This window comes from Protopterus annectens, chromosome 12.part0, assembly GCF_019279795.1.
Source record: "Protopterus annectens isolate FY-2018-M chromosome 12.part0, PAN1.0, whole genome shotgun sequence".
NCBI lineage: Eukaryota > Metazoa > Chordata > Ceratodontiformes > Protopteridae > Protopterus > Protopterus annectens.
Window position 1 is genome coordinate 225,168,442 of NC_056746.1, and position 23,007 is coordinate 225,191,448.

The 23,007-nt window shown below is 42.0% G+C and overlaps 1 protein-coding gene across 1 annotated transcript in view; it reads left to right on the top strand.

Moving 5' to 3' along the window:
• IFT140 (intraflagellar transport 140) overlaps window positions 1–23,007 on the top strand; it is a 3,212,973-nt gene that overhangs the window by 58,220 nt on the left and 3,131,746 nt on the right. Inside the window, exon 2 of the mRNA XM_044089294.1 lies at window positions 16,561–16,733. Within this exon, the coding sequence (XP_043945229.1) occupies window positions 16,587–16,733 (147 nt within the window). The 5' untranslated portion in view covers window positions 16,561–16,586. The remainder of the gene's footprint in view (window positions 1–16,560; window positions 16,734–23,007) is intronic.

Genomic DNA, 23,007 nt, shown 5'->3' on the forward strand with positions numbered 1-23,007 from the left:
GAGAAAAGTTTTGAAATGATTTATTGTGGTCTCATTTTTTATATCACAAAAACCTGGCATTTTAACAGGGGTGTGTACACTTTTTATATCCAGTGTATATGGTTTATATGTTGCCAAGGATATAACAGCTGGCCAGCTTCCAAAGTTTAAGGGCACCTTCCAAGCAGCCAAATCATTACCAGCTCAAGCAGAGCCAAAAAAAAAAAACAAAAAAAAAAACAATGATTTTGGCATCAAGCCCTTCTGAGCTTTCCTGCTGCTGAAGAGTACTCTGGAGCATTTCTCCCCGGGTCTCCGCTGAAAACAGGCTCTGTGGAACCTAGTCGGACTTTCCCGGTCAACAAATGTTTAAAAAAAAAAAAAAAAAAAAATTTGCATGGTTTTGGGGATGGGCCGTTTGGTAACAGTTCTCCATTACTAGGCAAATAAGTTACCTTGGGGTCAAAACATTTCCTCATGATATTTTTATGACAAACTTCATTTTTCCTGTAAATATATTTATTTAGCTAGGAAAAGTGTTTTAAGGGTCTGTCATGTGACTTTGTCACTTGTAACTACAGTAGAGAGTCGATTATCCAAACTAATTGGGACCTAGGGTGGTTTGGATAATCAAATTGTTCAGATAATCAAACATACATTGAACTGGCTAAAAAACTTCTAAAGTCTTGTTTTTTCCGCACGAAGAGAATACAGTTTTTAACCATTTGACAATTCCAATGGACAAAAAAGAATATTTTTCACACATGATCGGGCTACAAGCTCAAAAACACTCTCAAGTAAGTATGTATAACATTTGCATATTCAGACTTTGATTTTTTCCTACCCAAAAACTTTGGAAGGCTGCATTCTGATAACTGACATTTCAGTTAATCGATGTTTGGATAATCGACTCTCTACTATATGAAACACCATTTTTTACTTTTGTGGAAAAAGTGATTACAGCTAAGTTAAACATTGTTTTTCCTTACTAAAACCCGTGTTAAAGTTACTTTTGGGGGCTGAGGTAAATGTTAATTAAGTCCTTTTTTTATGTTTTTGATGTCGGTCTACTTTTGTAATACTTAACCTGCTTCACTGATTGCTGTGCTGCCAGTCTTCCCCAGGAATCATGCATCTGTTTCAGCTTCAATTTGGAACAACCGACTGGTTCCTTGGTTCTTCCTTCTTCCAGCTACAAAAAGAAGAACATTTCCAAACGGCCTTTGTCTCTTCAGCAGGCTACAAATTTGCCTCAGCTGCAGATGGATGACTTTACTGTGGGCATTTCTGGTTCCTGAGACCATTCATCTGTTTTCTTGTCTCCATCTTTTGTAATCTCAACAGGTGCCATTGATTGTGGGTTAGATGCATCATCTGTGGCTGTGGTAGTGCTGTTAGTGGACAGCGGAGAACTTATGTCTGTGTAGGAGGAAGGAGCAGGAAATACCTCTCTGCTTAACCAGACTGGGATTCCTGTTCCTAGGTAGGATTTTTCTGTCAGTAGGTCTGCTAATATACAAATTCCTGCCAAAAGGAAGCAGGAAGTTAGACATTTAGCTTCTTCTGCCTCTGTTACTTTGAAAAAGAGTGATATTGGGCTTCACTCAGGGTTTAGTTCAAGTTCTTCCAGTTCTGGTGTTACAGGGAAACGGAAAAATGATTTCTTCATTGTTTAAGGATTTTCAGGTTATTGAACAGGAAAAAGATTGTCTGGGAACAACTACTGATCTGATGTTATCCATTTCATTATTCCTCACGACTGGGTCTTGGATCTGACATTGGATCCGATCTGGCACTACACAAGACTTGTATCAAAGGCTCAAGCTCCTTCTGGTCCCATAATCACCTTCTGTACTCTAACTCCCAGATCTTTTTGCCACGTTTATGCACGGAAGTGATCCTTGGCTCTCGAGCTGTATGCAATAGCTTTTTCAAGTATTATTCACCTAAGTGAATTTTTCTGTTTTTTGCTGGTTACTATTTTCTTTAGGTAGTCTTTCTTTCTGTACCTTCCCCTCCCATTGCTAGTGTATCTCTAGCATTTGTGCATTTTTGTGGTACTCCCCTCTTTTCTCTCTGGTTGGTGTTTGGTGCCTTTTTCTGTACTGTTCTGTAGGTAACGGAGTTAGGGCCTATCTGTTGGCTGGTTCTTACCCTTACTATTTAGTTAGTTAGTGAGTTAGTTTTCTTTGGCTGTTTGTTGCTAGGTGGTTTAACCTTTGGTGGTTGTGTGTTTCCGGTTGTGTGTGTCTGGTAGGTGGTATGTCTGAGAAGGACAGACCTACAAGGTTTAAGAGGTGCGCTTCTTGTGGCGTAAGATGCCTAATTCTGATGCCCACAAGAAATGTGTCTTTTAAAGGGCATGGTTCAAAGGGGTCCTTTTGTCTCCAAGTCCCCAGCTGCTTCAGGCCCTAAGGACTCTAAAAAGAAAGCCCCATCTGCTTCCCTGGGTGCTTCTTCTTCTTTGGCTGACAAGTGGCGTAGGCTTTTGGATCAGAGATCTCCGGATCCGAAACTGCCTTTGGCCATGTCGGATTCAACATCTCTGAATCTGTCGGTAGGTTCCGAGGTCTCCTTGGAGCGGAGGCTTTCAGATCTGACTGAGTTAGATCCCCCTTGGATCTGCCTGCTCCTTTGGATCCGAAGAAGGTGATCAAGCAGGTGTCTGATCCGACAAGTTTGTCAGATCTAGTATTACTTTCTGATGGCTCTCCTTCCTCTTCAGGATCCACCAGGGTTCTGAAGCACTCGGCTCCTAGGCCTCGGAGCCGATCTTCGGATCGTGATCATCATAAGTCTGTTTCAGGGTCCAGGCTTGGATCCCCGGCCAAGTCCATCCATTTCTTGGCTTCCTCCAGATCCTGCAGGAGCGTTCTGCTCATGGATATGGCTAAGATCTTGAGGAGTTTCCTCAGGGCCCAAACAGAGATGGGTCTCTTGGCATCTCTAGCCTGCTCTGGCTCGGCGAGATCCCCAGCCCGAAGGTTGCCCTCGCCTCTTCCAACTCTCTGTTTAGGAATTCCATGACTCTGTTCACCCAAGGGAGGTATCAGTGGGTCAGCGGATGCATGCTTTCTTGACTCTGTCAGGGTCCTTGACCAGTTAGATTTCGTTGCCATCGGATCAGAGCAGGTCTTGGCTCCTAGAGGTCAGCACTGGGTCTCTGGGGAAAGGATCAGATCTGGGCTTACTGAATCAGTCCCTTCCCTTGGAGGCCTTGGCCCTCGACACCTCAGGGCCGGTACTGTTTGGAGGGCTGGGACCCGGGGTTTGCTCCATTCCTTCTTCTCAGCTGGTTTCGGCTCCAGGGATGTAGAGGGAGTTTCCTTGAGTCCATTGGCCTTTCAGGTGGTAGAGCAGACTTGCTCTAGGTCTACAGCAGTGCCCCCCTCCCCCCACCAGGTCCATCCCAGCCCACCACTATTCTGAGTCCATCCATCCTGTCCAGTATCAGTCCTCCCAGGCAGCCTTTAGGTGGCATCTAACCCCCAGGGGGCTCACCTCTCTTCGGACTCCTCTGCTGAGCCACACACAGAGGAAGTGCCATGGAAGAGAAAGTGTAAGAGGATGCACTTGGACTTAACCATGGAGTCCCATACAGAGGACACCGATATTAATGAGAGGGACAAGTTCCCCAGGTCTCTGCCAGACGTCTCCTTTGGAGATATTTTGGAGACATTTTGGAACTGTTGAAACACAAAGGTGGATGGTCTTCCCAACCCCCGTCTTTGGAGGAATCTATGTTCCTGAAGGCTTTCGGGATGGGCCCATATACTTCTTGGGTGTCCCCTCCTGAGGACGAGCTCATCAACCTCATTTCTCGCAGGGTATTTAAGGAACCTGACACCATGGAACCGGTCCCCAAGAAGGCTGACAAGTTCTTGAGTCGTCCTTCCGATAGGATGCATTGGAGAAAAGGTGTTCCAGTTGATGCCATTGTGGTTGCTGCTGCCACCAAAAAGGAGCTGGCTGAATAGAGCTGTGCGCTGTCCATAACCCTGAACAGGGAGTCTCAGGTGATAGACACGGGAAGTAGGTCTATGCCTCAGCCATGTTTGGCTTAAGAGCTCTTAACTGTTTGGTGTACTTTACCTGCCTCCAAAGAGACCTGGTTGCTGAACTAGCCAACTGTCTTTCACAGTTGATGCCTGCGGAGGACCTCAGAAAGGTCTCTCCCTAGCTCGCTACTCTATCCTCTCTTGGCAACTCCTTGATTAGGTTAATCTCTAATGCTGCTGAGGGTACCTCTTGAGCGGTCATTGCAGACATTGCCTTGAGGCGTCTTGTGTGGATGCAGTTGTACGGGTTTGTGGAACCCTTCAAGGCGTCTTTCTTGAATGGTCCCTCTTTGACCCTTAGTGAGCAGGAATGGAAGACTTTGTTGGTGATAGTGATCGAGTTCTCTACCCACCAGAGGTCTTTTTCCGAGAACAAACAAGGAGGTAAGAAACTTTTGTTCCGCAGGGTTGCTTCCAAGATGCCCCTGAGTATTCTTCTTCCAGAGGCAGGAGAAGAGAGTTCAGTGGTAGACACCACCCCAGAGGTAAAGGGGGTCCTCATAATCAGGGCTTTAGACAACCATTCTCTGAAAAGCCCTTTCAATGCCCCTGAGGCGTTGCCTGACTGTCCTGCCCTGGAGGCAGTTGGGGGGGTCTGTTCTCATTGCACCCAAATGCCTGGACAGCCATAACAAATGATCAGTGAGTGCTCAGTATAATATCCAGGGGTTATTACATTCCCTTTTCTCAACCACCTCCAAGTCCCAAGAAAGTTCTCTCCAACTCGCCACCCAGTCAGAAGGAACTGGCCCAAAGAGAAGTTCTAAAACTTCTTGAAAAAAGAGCCATCCAGGAAATCCCAGCAGGGCAAAGAGGTTCCAGAACTTACTTTTGCTTGTTTTTGGTGCCAAAAAAGACCACGGACCTGTGTCCAGTTTTGAACCTCAGCGAGTTGAATCTGTTTGTCAAGAAGTCGAAGCTCTGGATAGTCACTGGTCAGTCCATCCTGACGCTTTTGTGCAAGGACAAGTGGATGTGCTCCATAGACCTTCAGGATGCCTACTACCACATCAAGATAGACGGGCACTCAAGGAGGCATCTGCGCTTTTAGCTGCGAGCCAGTGATGTTCATTTCAGAGCCCTGCCCGTTGGATTGACAGCCGCCCAGGTGAATACCAAATGCTTGGCAGTGGTCATAGCTCACTTCAGACTGCAGGGATTCCAGGTTTTTCTGTACCTGGACGATTGGCTTCTTATGGCACTCACAAGGCATCAATTTACATTAGAAATGCAGTACCTTTTGGAGACCTTCAACGAGTTAGGAGTTATGGTCAATGTGGCCAAGTCGAAACAAACTCTGGTGCAAAGTCTGGAGTTTATAGGAACCCAGCTCAGTACAATGACAGAAAATGCCACTTTGCCCTCTCTCAGAGAGTAGATTTACTCAGGCAGCAGGTCAGGGCGATCCTAGAAGTTCATTGCTGCAGGCGCATCTCATTCTCAAGGCTGGCGTGATACGACATGCGAGTACTCCAGTGGATGCTAGCAGTCCAGTGGTCCATTCTCTATCATCCCATGTCTATCCCGATATGACTGACACCCATTTGCAGATGACATCTTGAGTGGTGGCTTCTTTCAAAGGATCTCTTCTGAGGCAGATCTTTTTTCTTCCTCCTCCCACGGCCACAGTGATTATGGATGCTTCCCTGCTAGGGTTGAGGGTGCGTTTTCAGGGCAGAATGTTCCAAGGCACATGGTCCCCTACAGAGACCAAGTTGCACATAAATGTCCTAGAGATGAGAGCAGTCCTTCTGACATTGCAAGCCTTTCAGGATTGTCTTCCTGTGGAGATGATTGCAGTTCATAGACAACATATCAGTGGTCTGGTACATCAACAAAGAGGGAGGGGACATGTTCTTATCTGCTGTGCAGAGAGGCCAGGAGAGTGTAGGAATACGCAATTTATTCCATTTGCTTTCTTCTTGCAGTGCACATACCCGAGAAGTCCAGCGTGTTGGCAGACTCTGCAAGTCCATCTTGAGCCCACACAAGTGGCCCCAGAATCCATCAGTGGTATCTCATTTATTCGGCCAGTGAGGCCTACCTTGCTGCGACCTCTTTGCATCCCCAATAAACAACAAATACAGCAGGTACTTTGCCCTGATCCCCTCATAGGGGCAGTCCCTGAGGGACACTCTAGTCCACGATTGGCTTCTGGGTCTCCATTATGTGTGTCCACCAATTCCCTTGATCCCCAAGGTACTATTGAAAGCCCACAAACGGAAGTGTCCCATGATAATCATTGCTCCTTTCTGTTTCCCTTCCCATGGTCTCATCAGAAATATTCTCAATGGATACTAGATCCCATATCGGATCTCCTCTCTCATCCCTCCCCTGCTGAAAACCCCAAACCTCCAATCCTTTTTCTCTGACAGCATGGTTTCTTACTTCCCGTAATACTAAGAGTCCAGGCTGGCTTCCCCTGTCAAGAAAATTATTCTTGTGTCTCAGAATCTGTCAACTCAAACTCTACAACAGTAATTGGAAACTGTTTTCCTTTTGGGCTGCTGAAAGAAATCTCGACCCCCTTCTGTGCTCCAGTTTTGGATAGTCTTCTGTTTTTATCATCCCTATATCAAGATGGTGCCAGTTTCTCTACCATAAAGCTGCAGTTGGTGACTATTTCCAATTTTCATGTTAGTAGGGAGCCTACCTTTTCCTCAGGCCCCCTGCCAAAGATCCTTCTCCTCCCTGGGATTTGACTATGGTGTTGAAGTTTCTCACTCAGTCCATTCGAGCTGGCTCATTCCTGTGATATGAAATTCTTGGCCTGGAAGACCGCCTTTCTAATGGCCATAATTTCAGCTAAGAGGGTCCTGGAATTGCAGGCTTTGTCGTCCAAGCCACCCTATATCATTTTACAAAGACAGAGTGGCCTTGCGAACTAATCCTTCCTTCATGCCTAAAGTACCCACTGAAACCAATATCAACCAGTCTATTCAGTTACCTGTCTTTTTTCCAATTCATTCTAATAAAGGCAAAACCTCCTCCATGCACTGGATGTACACGAGCAGTTAAGATTTTACATGCACAGGACTAAAGCTTTCAGGAAATCTGATTAATTGTTTGTAGCCTTGTCTCTGAACAGACTTAGTCAAGCAGTGTGTAAGGTATCCGTTTCCAATCCACCGTTTATTTTGTCAGGGGCTTAGAGTTGCTTTGTCCGCCTACGGCTCACTCCCTCAGGTCAGTTGCTACCTTGGCAGCCTTCTCTGCTAGGGTGTCTAAATGACATTTGTGCTGTGGCCACTTGATCCACTCCACACACCTTTGTTTCTCAATACAAATTGGATATTTTCTCCAGAAACAGATCATCTTTTGGTTCCATGGTGCTCAGACACATCCTTCCATAGGGCTGCCCAGGATATGATTGCAGCTGAGGATTCTGGCTCTGTCGTTGGGAATAATGAAATAGATAACATCAGATTAGCAGTTAGGATAACACAGGTGCCAAGTTATGATAAGTACATAACTGCTATTTTCTCTCCTCAGGTTTCTGATTCTGACTCTGAGGAGAGTGTTTCTTCTGATAGTACCTTAGAAGGATTTTTCTTTTTTCTGAAGCTATATTCTAAATTAATCAGTTGTTTCAGTAGGAATATTATGATCTTCAACTGTCTTTAAAGAAATATGATTTATTACAACTGCATTTTTCTGTTTTATCATATCTTGTAACTTGCCCGATATAAGACTCTGGAACTTGATAATATCTGCTAAGGTTTTATTTTTTAACACCAGATCTAACCCAGCAGAAATTTCCTTGGTAATTCCTGCTAGTGGTAAACATCTAGTAAAATGCTAATCACTCCCTTTCTTATAAGGATGGGAAAGCCTTTAAAAGACTTGGGGGGAGGATACATTTTTCTGCAACACTTACTTTTAGAATTATCGTCAAGCTCACTTGTTAAAGTTTATGCTGGCTACCTTTGAGAATGTGAAGAGCATTACAGCTTCTTTTCCCTGTTCTGAAGAAAAAATCAACTATGTATAGTCTTATTGCTTCTGTGTCCCAAGTGACAAAACACTCCTTGAAGTGTGCTTATGATTCAGTTGTTGCTGCTACTGAAACCATTATGAAAAAGTTTGCATGGTTGCGTATACACAACCTTCCTGAGGATGTTTAAGATGACATTTTAAAATGTCCTTCTATTCCCATGTTGCAGTGCTCATAACATGTGGGATTCCCCACCTAGGCAATCAAAATGTCTGGCCAGTATACCAAAGACTTAAGCTACTGCTAGGTATGTGCAATGTTGCACATAGAACAGCCATCTGCCATAAAAGTGATGTCTGCACGTACCATCCTCAGAACTTCTCTGCCTTCAGTCCGAACAACAGATTCTACCATTAGTCTGATTGCTGAAGTTATTCTACATTTAGATAAGTGCCCCATTGGAGAAAACTTTTATTTGTGCTTTTGCTACTGCATGCTTGTTAGAGGTTAATGTCATCCAAGAAGGGCAAGTCCCATTGTGGAAGACAGATTCCACACAAAGACAGCCACAACTAGGGTTTTTTCTGTCTGGGTTCTGATCACAACTACAAGGCCTGTGCCATTTGTCAGGCGTTCATTCCTAAAACATTCCACAGTCATCTGTCTGCCCATAACATATATCTTGAGAACCAGATACTAAAGCAACTAGCGCTTGGTATGGAAGGTACTCCTGGTCCATTGGGTGAACCCTGAAGAAAAAGGTGAAAAAGTTAAGGCCTGAATCTTTGGCTGTGCCCCTGATCCTGGACATTCCTCTCGAGGCTGATGAAGGCCCAGAGGTATATATGGTTCCTGGTCCCCTTCCTTCGGTGGGTACTGATTTAGAAGCCGCTAGGGAGGGTTCCTTCACCACTTCCGCAGAGGCATTGCAGACATCTGCTATGGATGATAAGGTGGGACTGCATCTCACTCCATGAGATGTTCCTTGCAATACCTCTCTTGCACTTTCCATTGAGGTTTTGCTGACTTTGGGGCTACAGCTTAGGCCTACATCAGCCAGTCCATCTCAGCCTAGAGTAGGCCTTCCTCTCAAAAGGAAACACAGACAAAAACCTGCCCCCCCCACACACACACACACACACACACACAGGATCATTCCCCAGACTGGAAAGCTTTCTCTCAAGGAATCTTGAATGCCCTTCTGGCAAATAGGCCTTCTAACGTCTGTTAAACAAGAGGTCTATGAAGAAGATGATTAATCTTGAGATGAGTCCCTGGCCTACTCCACTCAAATTGGCTCTTTTCTGAGTTATGCCTCTCCTGACGTTGATTCCAGTGGTGGAGACTCTCCTGAAGAGGATACTACATTTGGAGAAAATATCTCCAGAATGAGGGAATGTAAGTGGGAAAGCTCCCAGGTTTCGGAAGTACAAAAGAGGTACTATGACCTCTTATAAATGGACTCTCCTGCCCCTTCAGCCATCCCACCTGTGTTGCCAACTTTTACAAGCTGCCTTTCTTGCAGCATCCAAAAACTGTGACTCTCATCCTCCTGCTCCCAGAAGGCCAGACAGGTTCTATATGTCCCTGAAGATAGCAGTTATCTGTACAAATGCCCTCTTGCAGACCCAGCTGTGATCTCTCTCTATTTGCTGATAAACCCTCTAAATTACTGTCTTCCACCAACCTTCTGCCCTCCGATAAGGACGGTAAAATGATGGAGAGAATTGGAAAAAAGGTGTACACCTCCTTTACTGTGGCTTTTAGGGACATAAATTATCAGACACACGTCTAATTATGTTCTGGCCCTACTTTCACAAGTCTCTAAATTGCTGACAGATCTTCCAGGTCCTGCAGCCAAATCCCAGCTCTCTTTCCTCTTGGCAGTTTTCTCTAAGGTTAACAGACAGTCCATAAAATGCAGTTATGATGCAGCTGTGGTGTCTGCAAGGTCAGCAGCATCTGGTTCTTTTCTCAGGAGATACTCTTGGCTGAGACTGCAGCCTTTGCCTGAGGATTTCAAGGCAAAGCTTATGGATGAACCACTGGACAATACCACCCTATTTGGTGGTAATTCTACAGCCTTGTTCAAATTCCCAGTTTCTAAATACCTTAGGAACTACTTTTTTAAGTTTGTAAGGAAAACGACACATGCTCCTTCACAGCCACACAAAAAGAGCACACGGAGGCAGACTCCTCTTAGGTCTCATCCATGATCTGTTCAAAAGGCCCTTTTTCCAGACAAGCCAGGCAGCCTGTGACTACCTGGCCACTCTCTCAGAAATCCCTCTTTTCCAGCGCCTTTCTCGTTCCCTTTCCAATTGGACAAGCATTGCCACAGACAAATGAGTCCTGTCTGTTATCCAAAAAGGCTACTTCATGACTTGGAAAACTACACCTCCTTTCATGGGGATTCCTAAACCCCCAAGGGACCAGCTTCATCTTTTCCCTCAGGTCATTCAAGACTTGCTGTCACAAGGGACCATAAAAGAAGTTCCCGCCTTGGAAAAAGAAAAAGGGTTTTACTCCAGGATTTTTTTAGTTCCCAGGAAAGATGGTCCTTGGAGACCAATTTTAGACTTGTCCCAGCTCAGTCTTTTCCTTCAAGTCCCCACCTTCAGGATGCTCACCCTGCAAAATTTGTTTCCACTTTTGCTACCTCAGGTTTACTTGGACTCCTTATACCTCAAGGATGCTTACCTCCACATCCCCATCCACCCTCTATTCAGGAAATTCTTGCATTTTTCTGTTGCTTCTTCTCATTTTCAGTTCTGTTTTTTGCCATTTGGACTCTCTACGGCTCCAAGGGTATTAATGAAGTGTTTGGCTCCTGTCATTGCTTTTTCCGGACTACAGGGAATCCTCATCTACCCTTACATGGATGACCTGCTCTTTCAAGCAGAACATCCAGACACTTTGCAATAGAACCTTTGAACCACCATCTTTTTGCTCCTCAGCCTGGGATTCACCATCAACTACAGGACGTCTTCCCTATCTCCTTCCCAGGACTGGGTTGTTCTAGGTTGCAGGAAAAGGACAGACCTGATGATGGCTTTTCCTGCCTTTGGAAAAGATGCAGTCCCTACAGACCTACATCTAACAGTTGCTTCCTCTGTCCTCTCTGACTGCTAGGGAGTTCCTCAGGATGCTAAGGTTCATGGCTTCGGTAATACCAATGTTGCCTGTAGCCAGACTCCACATGCAAAATTTCCAGTGGTACCTGAAAACACTCTGGTTCCAGCATGCTCATCTTCTAGAGTTTGTCCTTCCACTTCCACTTCTACCTTACCTAAAAAAGGAATTGCCTTGGTGGATTCAACAAATATCTCAGAATCCAGGACTCCCCCTTCAGCCACCTGTTCCAATTCAAGAAATGTTCACAGATGCTTCAGATATGGGATGGGGAGCAACACTGGGGAACCTAAAAGTCCACGTCCTGTGGTCTCCTTCCATAAGGAAGGAACACATCAGCATCAAAGAGAGGAAGGCTCTGATTCAGGCCCTTCAAGTCTTCAAGTCACCTCTTCAAACACGTCTTTTGAAACTGTTCACAGACAACACTACAGTTCTTTGGTATGTGAACAAACAGGGGAGAACAAAGTCTCATCTCCTGTGCATATTGGCAATCCAAGCCTGGTAGATTGCTCTTCAAGCAAAGGTAACTTTGACAGGAGTTTATATCCCCTCAGCTCAAAATGTTCTGGCAGGCGCACTGAGCAGATCCATGACACAAGCCCATAAATGGATGCTTCACAAGGATGTGTTTCTGGACATTCTCCACTGGTGGAGTACACCTCAAATAGATCTCTGTGCTTCCCGTATGAACAGACAACTTCTAAAGTTTTGTGCCAGCATCCTACACCCTCTGGCTTGGAAGGTGAATACCCTATCTTTCTCATGGATGGGGATGTTTCTCTATGCACCCCCCTTCCCCCTTATTCAGAAAGTCCTGCTGAAGATTCAGAAAGACACCCCAAAAATCTTGTTGGCCACTCCCTTTTGGCCAAGACAGTATTGGTTCCCTCTTCTGCAGTTAGCCAAGGGCAGTCATCACAAGTTTACCTCACAGGGTAGATCTACTCACACAAGACAAGGGATTTCTTATTCACCCACATTTAATAACGCTGAATCTGACTTTGTGGGTGATAAGCTTCTGATTCCTTTCAGACACCTTTTCTCTGAAGACGTGCTTCTAGTCCTGCAGGAGGCCATGAAACCCAATACAAGGAGAGCCCATTTGTCCAAGTGGAAGAGGTTCTCCATCTGGTGTCTTAATAATAGACTAGATCCATTTTTCAGGCAATATCCCCCTAGTCCTTTCTTATTTGTGTGAGCTGCTCAAGGCTGGTTTAGCTTATTCTTCAGTTAAATCCCATTTAACAGCCATTTCTGCATGTCTCCCTTTACTCCCCCCCCCCCACACAGCTTCTAGACTAGAGCTGAAGCTGTTCTTAAAAAGTGTCCTTCATATCAGGCCTCCCAGGAAACCAGTTTCTCCTCCCGGAGACTTAAATTTTTTTTGGAAAAACTGACTCAGACTCCCTTCGTGCCTGCAGCCTCAACTTCCCTAAAATTTTGCACCTGGAAAACTTTTATTGGTAGCCATCACATCTGCTAGGAGAGTTTATGAACTCCAAGCTTTAATGGCTTTGCAACCCTTTCTGATTTTCCACAAGGATATGGTGCATCTTCACACCAACCCTGGCTTCATGCCAAAAATGTCCCTTAACCAATCTATTCACTTACCACTTTTTTCCCTTCTCAGCAAAACTCCAGTGAAAGTGTGCTGCACACCTTGGATGTACACAGACAACTTGGATTCTTCTTGGATAAGACCAAATTCATTAGAAAGTCTGAGCAACTGTTTCCTTTCACCCCAGGACACTGAAAACCTGTTTCTAAATAGACTATTTCATCTTTTATCGCTAGGGCAATTTCTTTTTGCTCTGTTTCCCAGGGGAAAACTCTTTTTCGTCCTCTAAGGCCCATTCTACTAGAGCTGTGGCTTCCTCTGTGGCCTTCTTTTAAGGTCTGGACACTGCTTCTATCCTGGAAGTGGCTACTTGGTCCTCTGTCCATATATTTACAAAACACTACAAGTTGGACTCTATCTCCAGATCTGGAGCAGGGTTTGCCAGGGCAATTCTGCATGGCTTCATGGTAACTTAATGTGCTCCTACCTCATTTTCACACTCATGAGCTATGGTATTCTGCCTCATGTTATGACTACTGCAAATGGGAATAGAAGGACATATAATAGTTGTGTAAAATCTTACTATAACTATAGATGTCCTTTTCCTCCATGTTGCAGTATTCTATCCCACCCTCCTTCCCCCTTGGTTCATGCTCTTCTTTGGATATTACCTGGTTGCCTGTTATCCTTGGACTAATATTCAGACTTGGGTATTCAGTTCTGTGAATGGTCCTTGTAGACATCACTTTTAGGGCCAACATTGACTGTTCTATATCTGCACGTACCTAGCAGTAGCTAAAGGCTTTGGTATACTGGCTGGACATTCGGGTCACCTAGGCAGGGAATCCCACATATTATGAATACTGCAACACGGAAGAGAAGGACATCTATGTTTATGGTAAGATTTTATACAACTATTCTTTCTCCCTTAGATAAAAAGGTTATGTTTGGTCCATCTACTGCAGAGGTCTATAAAATGTTGAGAGTGTGATGTTGATTCAGGGAGATTCTCCTATTTTTCAGCTTTCCTCCTCCACATTTGTCAAAGGGTTTTTACAGCACCATTTTATAAGAAGTAAAATAAGCAGACACAGAAAGCTGCTAGTATGCAGACGTTTAAAAAAAAATGGCTTCATTTATGCCTGAAGTGGTATCAATTTACCTTGAACCAAGCTATCCATCTCCTTGTCTTCTTTCTGCAAGATAAGAATGAGGGAGATAGGATTCTTCATTCACAGGATGGCCACTGACCTCTAGGATGTTATTTTGGTAGAACTAAAAACATGTTATTTATTTTTATTTAACATTTGTTCAGAAACTCTGGCAAGATGATAATTTCTTATGAAGATAAGAAAAACAGACAACATGTGTTAAAACAGATCATTTTCAAATGGTTATCTCATACTATTAACTTTTGTAATACCCCAACAGTAGGACCATTCCATGTAGGGTCAAGGCTCACTCTACCAAGGCCTTGGCTTCATTTGTGGTTTTCTGGAAAGGGGTGGCTTCTAGAAGTATTCTAGAAGCAGCAACTTTGTCCTCTGCACATACCTTTACAAAGCACTACAAACTAAATTCCTTTTTCCTGGTCTAGAGCAAGCTTTGCTAAGACCATACTCTGGGGACTCCTATACTTTCATTCTCTTTCATCCCAGTCCGTATAAGCTTTGGTAGTCTACCCATGTAGCTAAGGATACTGCAGCAGTGATCAAATGATGAACTTAGTACAATTGTGTTGGTAGATTTCCCATAACATTAGTTATTTGAATGATCACTGTTGCAGTAACCACTCCCTCACCTCACTCCCCTTTTTTGTGTGTTTTTGCTGCCAGGGTGAGGACTTTCATTTCTGTTTTCCTAGCACTGACATATTTTTCAGAGCTCTAGCCTCCCTACCTCAATTGGCATGAAAGCTGTGAAGGGGCATGGTGCCCAAAAACAAGTGTTTTAATTCAGCTGTTCTCAGACATTGAACTGTTTGGGTGTATGGAAGATGCCCTTAAGCTTTGGAAGCTGGTTAGCTGTTATATCCTTGGCAGGATGTAACTCCTATAGCTAAGGCTACAGCAGCAGTGATCATTTGAGCATGTATTATTACGGTAAGTTTACTGTACTTTTTTCTAACTTAACTCTGATCTACTGCAACTGTACAAATGAACATTTTTTTTAAGATGGTCCGGTGGAATAACAAAATTATCTGTTCCCCCCATCTTTTTCTATTGCCATATTTCTCGGCCACAGCTTTTCACCAGTTATCCACTGAGGGTGGTGTCAGTTTTCTTGGCAATTTGTGATAGACTACGCTTCTCCATGCTTTATGGAATTGTGCAGTATTTGGGTCTTGTTCATATTTGTGGTATATTCTGCTTTTGTGAAGTAAGCAATTGTTTTACTTTCTTATGGATTACATCCTTTCTCTACCTTTCATTTGCTTTTGAACAGTATAACTCCCTCACTTTCTTTAGCAACTATTTTGCCAAAGTCTTGAATATATTTTGATGAGCGGATTGTAAAACCAGTCAAAATGAGGTACTTGAATGGAATTTAATATCTCAGGCAAAAGTTTTTGATTCACTTATCTACAGTGTGGTGCAGGAAGATAATGCAGGAGTCTAAAATGCATCTACAGCAGTGATAGCGAACCTTTTGGGTTTGGTGTGTCAAAAATTTTGGAAAATACCTAACTTGACTCTGCTTGCGTGTCCCCCCCCCCCAAAAAAAAAAAATATATACACACATATATATATATATATATATATATATATATATATATATATATATATATATATATATATATGCATGTACATATAAATAAAACCTTATGGCTCTCTGGGATGAATCTCAACAGAATCGGGGACAAATCTAGAAATAAGAGAGATGGACAGTTGTAAACTACTAGTACTATTAATCTGAGACCCTGACAGAAAAAATGAACATGAATTGAATTAATATACATTTTCTGAAGTAAAACTAGTCTGTAAATCTAATTATTGTTATTAAGTGTAAAAAGTTGCTGGTTTTAGCAGGGATTAAGAGGGACAGTTGAGAGGAATGTAAAAGAGTACACTCCTAGAAATGCAGACTACTTTGGCCTTTGCAGAAGTGTAACCACAAAGAGAAAACAATGTCAGCACTGCCCTTTGCAGACTATATTGAAAAAGTATACTGAAATAGTCTTTGAGGTTAATAACTTCCTTACATCTGCAGCAGTGTTGTTGAACTGGCTCCTTGGAACAGAATAATTCAGTGCACTTTACACAAGCAACAAATGCAAAAGCAGTTTGGTAACTCGGGTGTTGATGAACACTGATGTTTCACTCAAAATGTCATGGCGTGTCACCTTTGACATGTGTGTCATAGGTTAGCCATCACTGATATACAGCTTTCATCTTTCCACACTGGTACAAGTGCTTGTTTTTCTGAGGGAGGTCACCCACTAGTTTTAAAGTGCCCTAACACGCTCATAAGACTTCAATTTTTGAACATGTCTGCTTCATTCCATAGTCTCTGTATACCTTCTTTCTTTTGTTGTTGTTGGTCTGGGCCTCACAGATCAGTTACTTTATTTTTATCTCCTGACTGTTAGGCTGTAATTCTGTCAGATTCCTGGGTACTCATTCAGCTGTGTTTAGTCAGTCTACCACAGTACACGAAGAAGCACTGAGTAATTGTAATGCTAGTTAGTGGCCAGTGAAGTTTAAAGCAAAGGGACTGGCAATGACTTAGAAGGTCTTTGAGTAAAAAAAATGCCATAAGGTAGCAACTAAACTAAGAAATTATATGCTCAAAGTAAAAGATAGTTAAGAAATTGAAAAATAGAGTTTTCTTATGTAATTTTTTTGTACCTTTTCATTGTTATTTTCTCCAGCTGTTTATTATTAATTTTTTTGCAGATTAGAACAGTATCTGGGGTACTGCAATGGCGGTTTACTTTGATTATCATATTGAAGCTCCTGATTCTGTCGGATCACCTTCTCACATAGCTTGGCACAGCTCTTATACACTGTTGGCTGTTGCTTCAGTCAGTACGGCTGGAGGTGGCAGTGTGGATATCTATCAGGAGCAAGTAAGTTAACAACTAATCTTTCATTGTAAACCTTAATGTTTAACCTTATTATTTGAAGACATGCTGGACATGGCTATGTCTTTGAGTTGCAGTATTATTTTAAGAGCCAGAGGTTTTTGTTTTATAAAACCATTTCACTTTTGCAACATAGCAATTTCAGTATTATTTTATTCTGCAGTTAAAGTTCTTTTTCATACCAAGTGGAAATCTTGCCACTAAGCTATGGAGTGACTAAATTATGCCATCAGTAACAGCTTGCTACATGGTGCAAGAGGATGAAGCCTTGACTACAATCCACACAGTTCAGATTTCAGTGGTGGCTTGGGAGCTAGAAGAGCTGGGCTGGGAGTGTCAGTGTGACTGGATGCCAACTCGCCTGTCCTGGGGAGAAGCAGGGCAGCATGACCCACCACTCTACTAGTACCTAGTAGATGCAGGTGTCCAATACATCTGTGTCCACCAAGCTGTGGATATGTAGAGTAGCTGCATCAGTCTGTGCATTGAAACATGCATGTTTCATTAAGGCAGTCTTATGGAAGTATTCAGGATGTGAGGTTTCTGTAAGATGGTACTAGGCTGTCAGAAATCCCTTGTATACTGTCTGGGATTAATGCTTCTCAAGAACAAGAGGAAATTGCCATATATTTTGCTGTCCTTAAGACATTTATGGTCCTCTCTCTTACTTTTCAGTGGACGAGGCTTCATGGGGATAAATCCAAACCTTCAGGCCACTTTCATGAGGGAATTCTGCCTGACTCCAGAGAGTAGCTAAACTCTTAGCACTGTAGTATGCGAATAAAGGAAACCTAGCCATGGGAATCTTCAGGACTGTCTGGATGACGGTTCACTCTGGTTGGTGTTTGCTACCTGTCTGTATGAGGCCAATGCACCAGGAGAATGAATGGGCCTTAGATTGATGAGAGAGGGGCTAATGCTAGACAGACAGGATTTGATAAAGAACATGGAAAATGTGCTTGCAACTCATATTTATTTACATTTTTTGTTTTTCATGTGGATTAGTTTTTCATGTGGATTAGTTTTTATCACATAATCTAATTATAATGGGAAATATTTTAACAGAGGTTTGATTTAGGAGCTCTGAACCATCGTAGAAAATGATAATTAAATGATGGATGACTTTGGAATTCTGTTTTGTTAGCACTGAGCTGTTCTTTCAGAGAGAGGTGTTTGTTTAGGTGGTCAACATATTAAACTTGGCTTTGCCTATAATTATTTATTACAGACATTTCTGCTGCATGTGTAGTTCAACATTCTAAGGCATTTCTCATGTGTTGGAGGATCACCAGCTGTATTGAAAGATAATGTAGTTGTTTACAGTAATGTGTTTAGGAAATGTGCATGAGTATGTCTGTGCATAGATACAGCTGTTGTAGTTGGAGATTAGGTTGGTGGAGATGGGGTGGGTGAGAGTTTAGAGGCTTACTTCGGAGCAGTAGCACATATGAAAGTCTGAAATACTTTTGTTAACTGTTTTGCTACAAGTGCCAAGTTGTCTCGGCACCAGTTGAAAAGGCCAGAGCAGGGTGAGATAACTTGGTTTCTTGTGTCTTATTTTCTGTTTAAATTCCTTAAAACTATTTTAAAATTAAAAATAAAACATTTTCTCAACATCAGAACATATTGGGGATACTTTGTTCATTAATACAATTAATTCATTACTCTACAGTTAAAAATGAGTAAAATAGACTTCCAAGATGGCTGCACACTGTGAGAGCTAGAATTAAGCTGTTACTTAGTGTGAAAGCAGAAACTTGGCAGAGAAAGCCAGTAGACCTAGATTTCTGGATAAATTTTAGTAACTGGCTAGAGGGTGCACTGCATGGATGCCAAAAAAAAATAACTACAGAGGACCTGAAAGAAAATAAGCGACAAAAGGTGATGATAAAATACTGACTGGGAAACGTACTGTAGCTGTTCAGCAAAAAGCAGTGCAAGCTCAAAGACATAGTTTCCAGTAATCTAGAGGAATGTATAAGGCAAATGTACACAGAGCTGACTAAAGTAAATGAAACACTGATGGAAGTGTATCAACTCAAGCAGTGAAAGGCTGGAAAAAATGGAAGAATCTGTAAACAGATAATCAGATAAGGTGATAAAATTGCAAAACTTAGAGGGTGAAATGAAGAAAAGGCTGGGTGAATATGAGACTGCATAAGAAGAGATGTTCCAAGAAATAATAGAATTAGAGGACAGAGCATGTAGGGAAAACTTGAGATTTTCTGCTGGATCCAAGAAGCTGGAAAGAACAGACTGTATTAGTTTTATGAAAACACAAATAAGTATATGTACTGGTATTCCACAACCGGAATTGTTAATTGAAAGAGCACATTATGTGTATGCTGCAAACCTGGCTATGAGAAAACTCCCTTTACCTTTAATAGTAAAGATGCAAGCTTGGCAGCAGAAGGAGTTGATTCTGAGAAAACAGTGTCAGAAGAAAAAGACACTAAAAGTGGCAGACAGCAGAGTGTTTGTGGAGAATGACTGACTACTCATTGTACACCGGGCAGAAGAGGAGTAAATGTATCCCAGATATGATGATAATAGGTGTGCACTCTGTTTTTGGACCTGACAAGACACTCATCCATGTTAATTCTGCTTTGCTTTAGTAAGTAACTAAGGAACAGTAATTTTCAGTCCATTAGAAAAATATAGTGAGATTAGCTATTTGTTTTTTTTCTGTGTCTGTCTGAATCTTTCCAGCTGCATTGTTTTTTTTTATATTTCCTATGATTTGAAACTCTGGTGTTTATTGGAAGTAGATATTCAGTATTTTCATGTTTTTTTTATTATTATTTAACATTAAATGTATCTAAACTTTCAGTGTGGCTGGTCTGGTCATTTAGAAAATACGTAACCTTTGAGAGTACTTGCTTTTATTTAGTGGCACTGTGGTTTCATGTTCCTGAAAGTCTTGCTGCTTGGTTAAACACTGACATTTGTATAAGTTTTAATTTTAATAAGTGTAATTGGGTACCCTGGTAAGTGCCTTAAAGTAGCTATCTTCGGGTGTTCTGGTGGCAGCAAATCTACCTTACAGTCTAGGTGGATGTGGCAGAATGGGTAAGCTGTGCCAGCCTTTCCCAGGTGTGTGTGCGTGTGTGCGTGTGTGTGTGTGTGTGTGTGTGTGTGTGTGTGTGTGTGTGTGTGTGTGTGTGAAAATAAAATATCAAAGTGTGTGTGTGTTACAGCTACTTTGAACAGGGACACTGATTTCATAGAGAGGGTGTTTGATGATTTGGCTTGGAACACACGGCTAAGGAGTCTGCTCATAGTGGTCTCATATTTTGGCCTGGAGAGAAAGCCCAGCTCCAGGACTGCAGTGTGATCTTAAGGGAAATTGTACTTGGTGCAGATAGCTGCATCTGAAAGTAGTACTGTGTATCTGTTTTTCTCAGTGAGCATTTCCCACTACTGTCATTGGTGAGGACCGAGGCTCCTTGATTACTGGACCAGAAGAGGGATATCGCACCATTATTCAAGGAATGTCAAGAAGAAGGAATGAGATTCAAACCATTGTATCTAGCTATCTTCAAAATATTTTTCCCTGGAGGAACAAAATCATTTTTGGTGAAGTACATGGAAAGAAAGAAATACAGAAGTTTATCTAACAAAAAGTTAGCGGTGAAACGGAAGAAGATTCTGCTTCTCATTCTTCTGGTAATAAAGACTACAGAGAGACTGTGCCAAAGAAACCTTTTCCAGTGTTTCAATGGAAAATGCTTGAGGGAAGGAAATAAGCACAGAAGTTGACTAGAAGAATCGAGAGTACATTGGAAATGAAGCAGACTGGGTTTGGCAGAAGGAGATGAACAGGAATAGAACAAGAAAATCTAGAAACATTGGACTTTCTTGGACTTTGTTAAACTTGTAGCGGACTCTAAAGCATATGCCCTACTTCATGTCACTAATATTCAGAAAAATACTCTGGAGAGGAGAAGGAGAGAGAAAGTTAACTAAGTAAAACAAATGTTTTTTCTTAATAGTACTATTTAAATAGTGTATGATTGTCTTTTCATGTTACAAAGTAGTTTTTTTCACTTATTTTTAAATATAATGGGAATACCAATGTAAACAGGCACTCCTGTTTCTTTCTCCCTTCTTCTGTCTTTCTCCTTGTTTAGTGTTAAGAAATGTATGCACTGCAACGTAAAAAAAAAAAAAAAAAGATCTGGTTAAAAGAGCATGTTGTTGTTGTTTGTCTTTCGGCTTTTCCCAGTTAGGGGTCGGCACAGCAGAACTCCGGTCCGCTAATAATTGGCAGTAGGTATTTACGGTGTCGAGTTGCCAGCTCGACGCCCAACCTTTAACGAAGGCACGCCCATTCACGCATGTCTTTTGGAACGCCACTCGACTGCGGGAAGGACATGCAGACTCCACACAGAAGGCACTCCCCGCACGCCAGCCAAGAACTGAACGGGAGAACCTTTTGCTGTGAAGCAACAATGCTACCGCTGCACCACCGTGGCTTTTCAATCTAGTTAAAAGGGCATGGCAAAAGAAAAATTAGTGTCCTTTTTCTCATTCTTGCATAGGGGAATGACTGGGTTATGGCCATTAGCTTAATCTAGTAATAAGTTTTAAGAGAAAGCAAGTAAATGAAAAAGAATATCTAATAGTAAAAGGCATTTTTTCTAGTAATTAGTTGTGTGTCTGGTTCTCATGTCTGTAGCAGACAATCTGATAAACAGAAATGGCTTGGAGAAAACATTTTCTGAAAGCATTCAGGTGTTTTCCCAGCTGAGAGAGTTCTAAAGATAAGTCAAAACCAGGCAGCACTTAATAGAACCACAGGCTATGACATGCATCTTAGCATGGCTAACCTTTCTTTTAGGTTAGCTCTAGTATATGTGTGTGTGTGTGTGTGTGTGTGTGTGTGTGTGTGTGTGTCTGTCAATTTGGAACTTTTGTTCCTATTATGAGGATAAAACTTCAATATTTGAAGCTGTACATAGTTTTGTGTGTTATTAAGTTAATAGGTTTAATGGGGTATTGGGAGTGTGTGCATTTTTGCTTGAGGGCTTTCAGTAAAACAAAAAGTTCTGTAGGATATGACATAGTGCTAGTTGGAGATAACACGAAACAACTGTATAAAAGATTAACCTGCCAAACAGTACATGCATGTAATACAAAAGCTGAAGTTAGATATTTAACAGGAAAAGCCGTTATACATAAAATATGGGAATAATAATCTCTCAAGAATGATATTTTTCTGTAATGTCTTTAAATGTTAATGGTCTCACAGATAAATACAAAAAGAAAGAGTAGTGAACTATATTAAAAAAAAATGTAGAGTGGAAATAGCTATGCTACAGGAGACACGCTTGTAAAGAACTGAACGTGTGAATTTGATAAAGAAGTGTTTTAAGGATGGTTATTCAGCGGAATACCTCGGGCAAAGGAAGAGAGGAGTACTTAACTGCAAGAGGAACTCCAATAGTAATAGAAGAGGATAAAAAATACAATAATTTTTGACTTGTAGTAGTAAGGGGCTACAGGCAGGGGAGGAGGAGGATTTCGCCGACATGTATTTATATTCCACCAAAAACTGCTATAATGGAACTTAAAAAATTCTGGGAGAAATAATCAGCTTTTAGCAAGGAATATTACTTTTAGGTGGGGACTGGAATTTGATTTGCATTAGTGAAGCTGTGCCTGGGGTGCCCAAAAGGGAACATTTAACAAAGAAGGGTAGATTTTTTAAAGCTATTTAAGAAAATATTTGGCATGGAAGATGTGAATTAACTACTAGGAGTATAGAGTAAATTTACATATTATTCCCTAAGATACAAAAACTGGCTAGGATAGATGGACTTTACATTTCACATGTACATGTACATTTAGTTGAAGGTCTTGATACGCATCCAATAGGTATTTCAGATCATGTGCCCATAATAAATAAAATAAAAACACAGGATAATGAAATAAAAATGAGACACTGACCTATATGTTGAAAAGAGAGGAATTTAAGGAATGGGTAGTGGGAATTATGCAGGTGCAATTACAGAGGTTACAAATTTCTTCTGAAATATAGCTAGGGAGTGGGTTAAAAGGGTCCCTATTAAATTGCCGAATGTTTCAAAGTTTGAATGTCATTTTGTCAACATCATATGATCGAACTGTGAAAAGTTTGAAGGTGAAGGGCAATGGCTCCGTACATACAGAATGGGAAAATTTCCCTTTTTTGCACTGAAGTGCGGTCTCTGAGTTGGTATATTTAAGTAGGGGATGTTTGGTATGCAGGGGGTCTTGC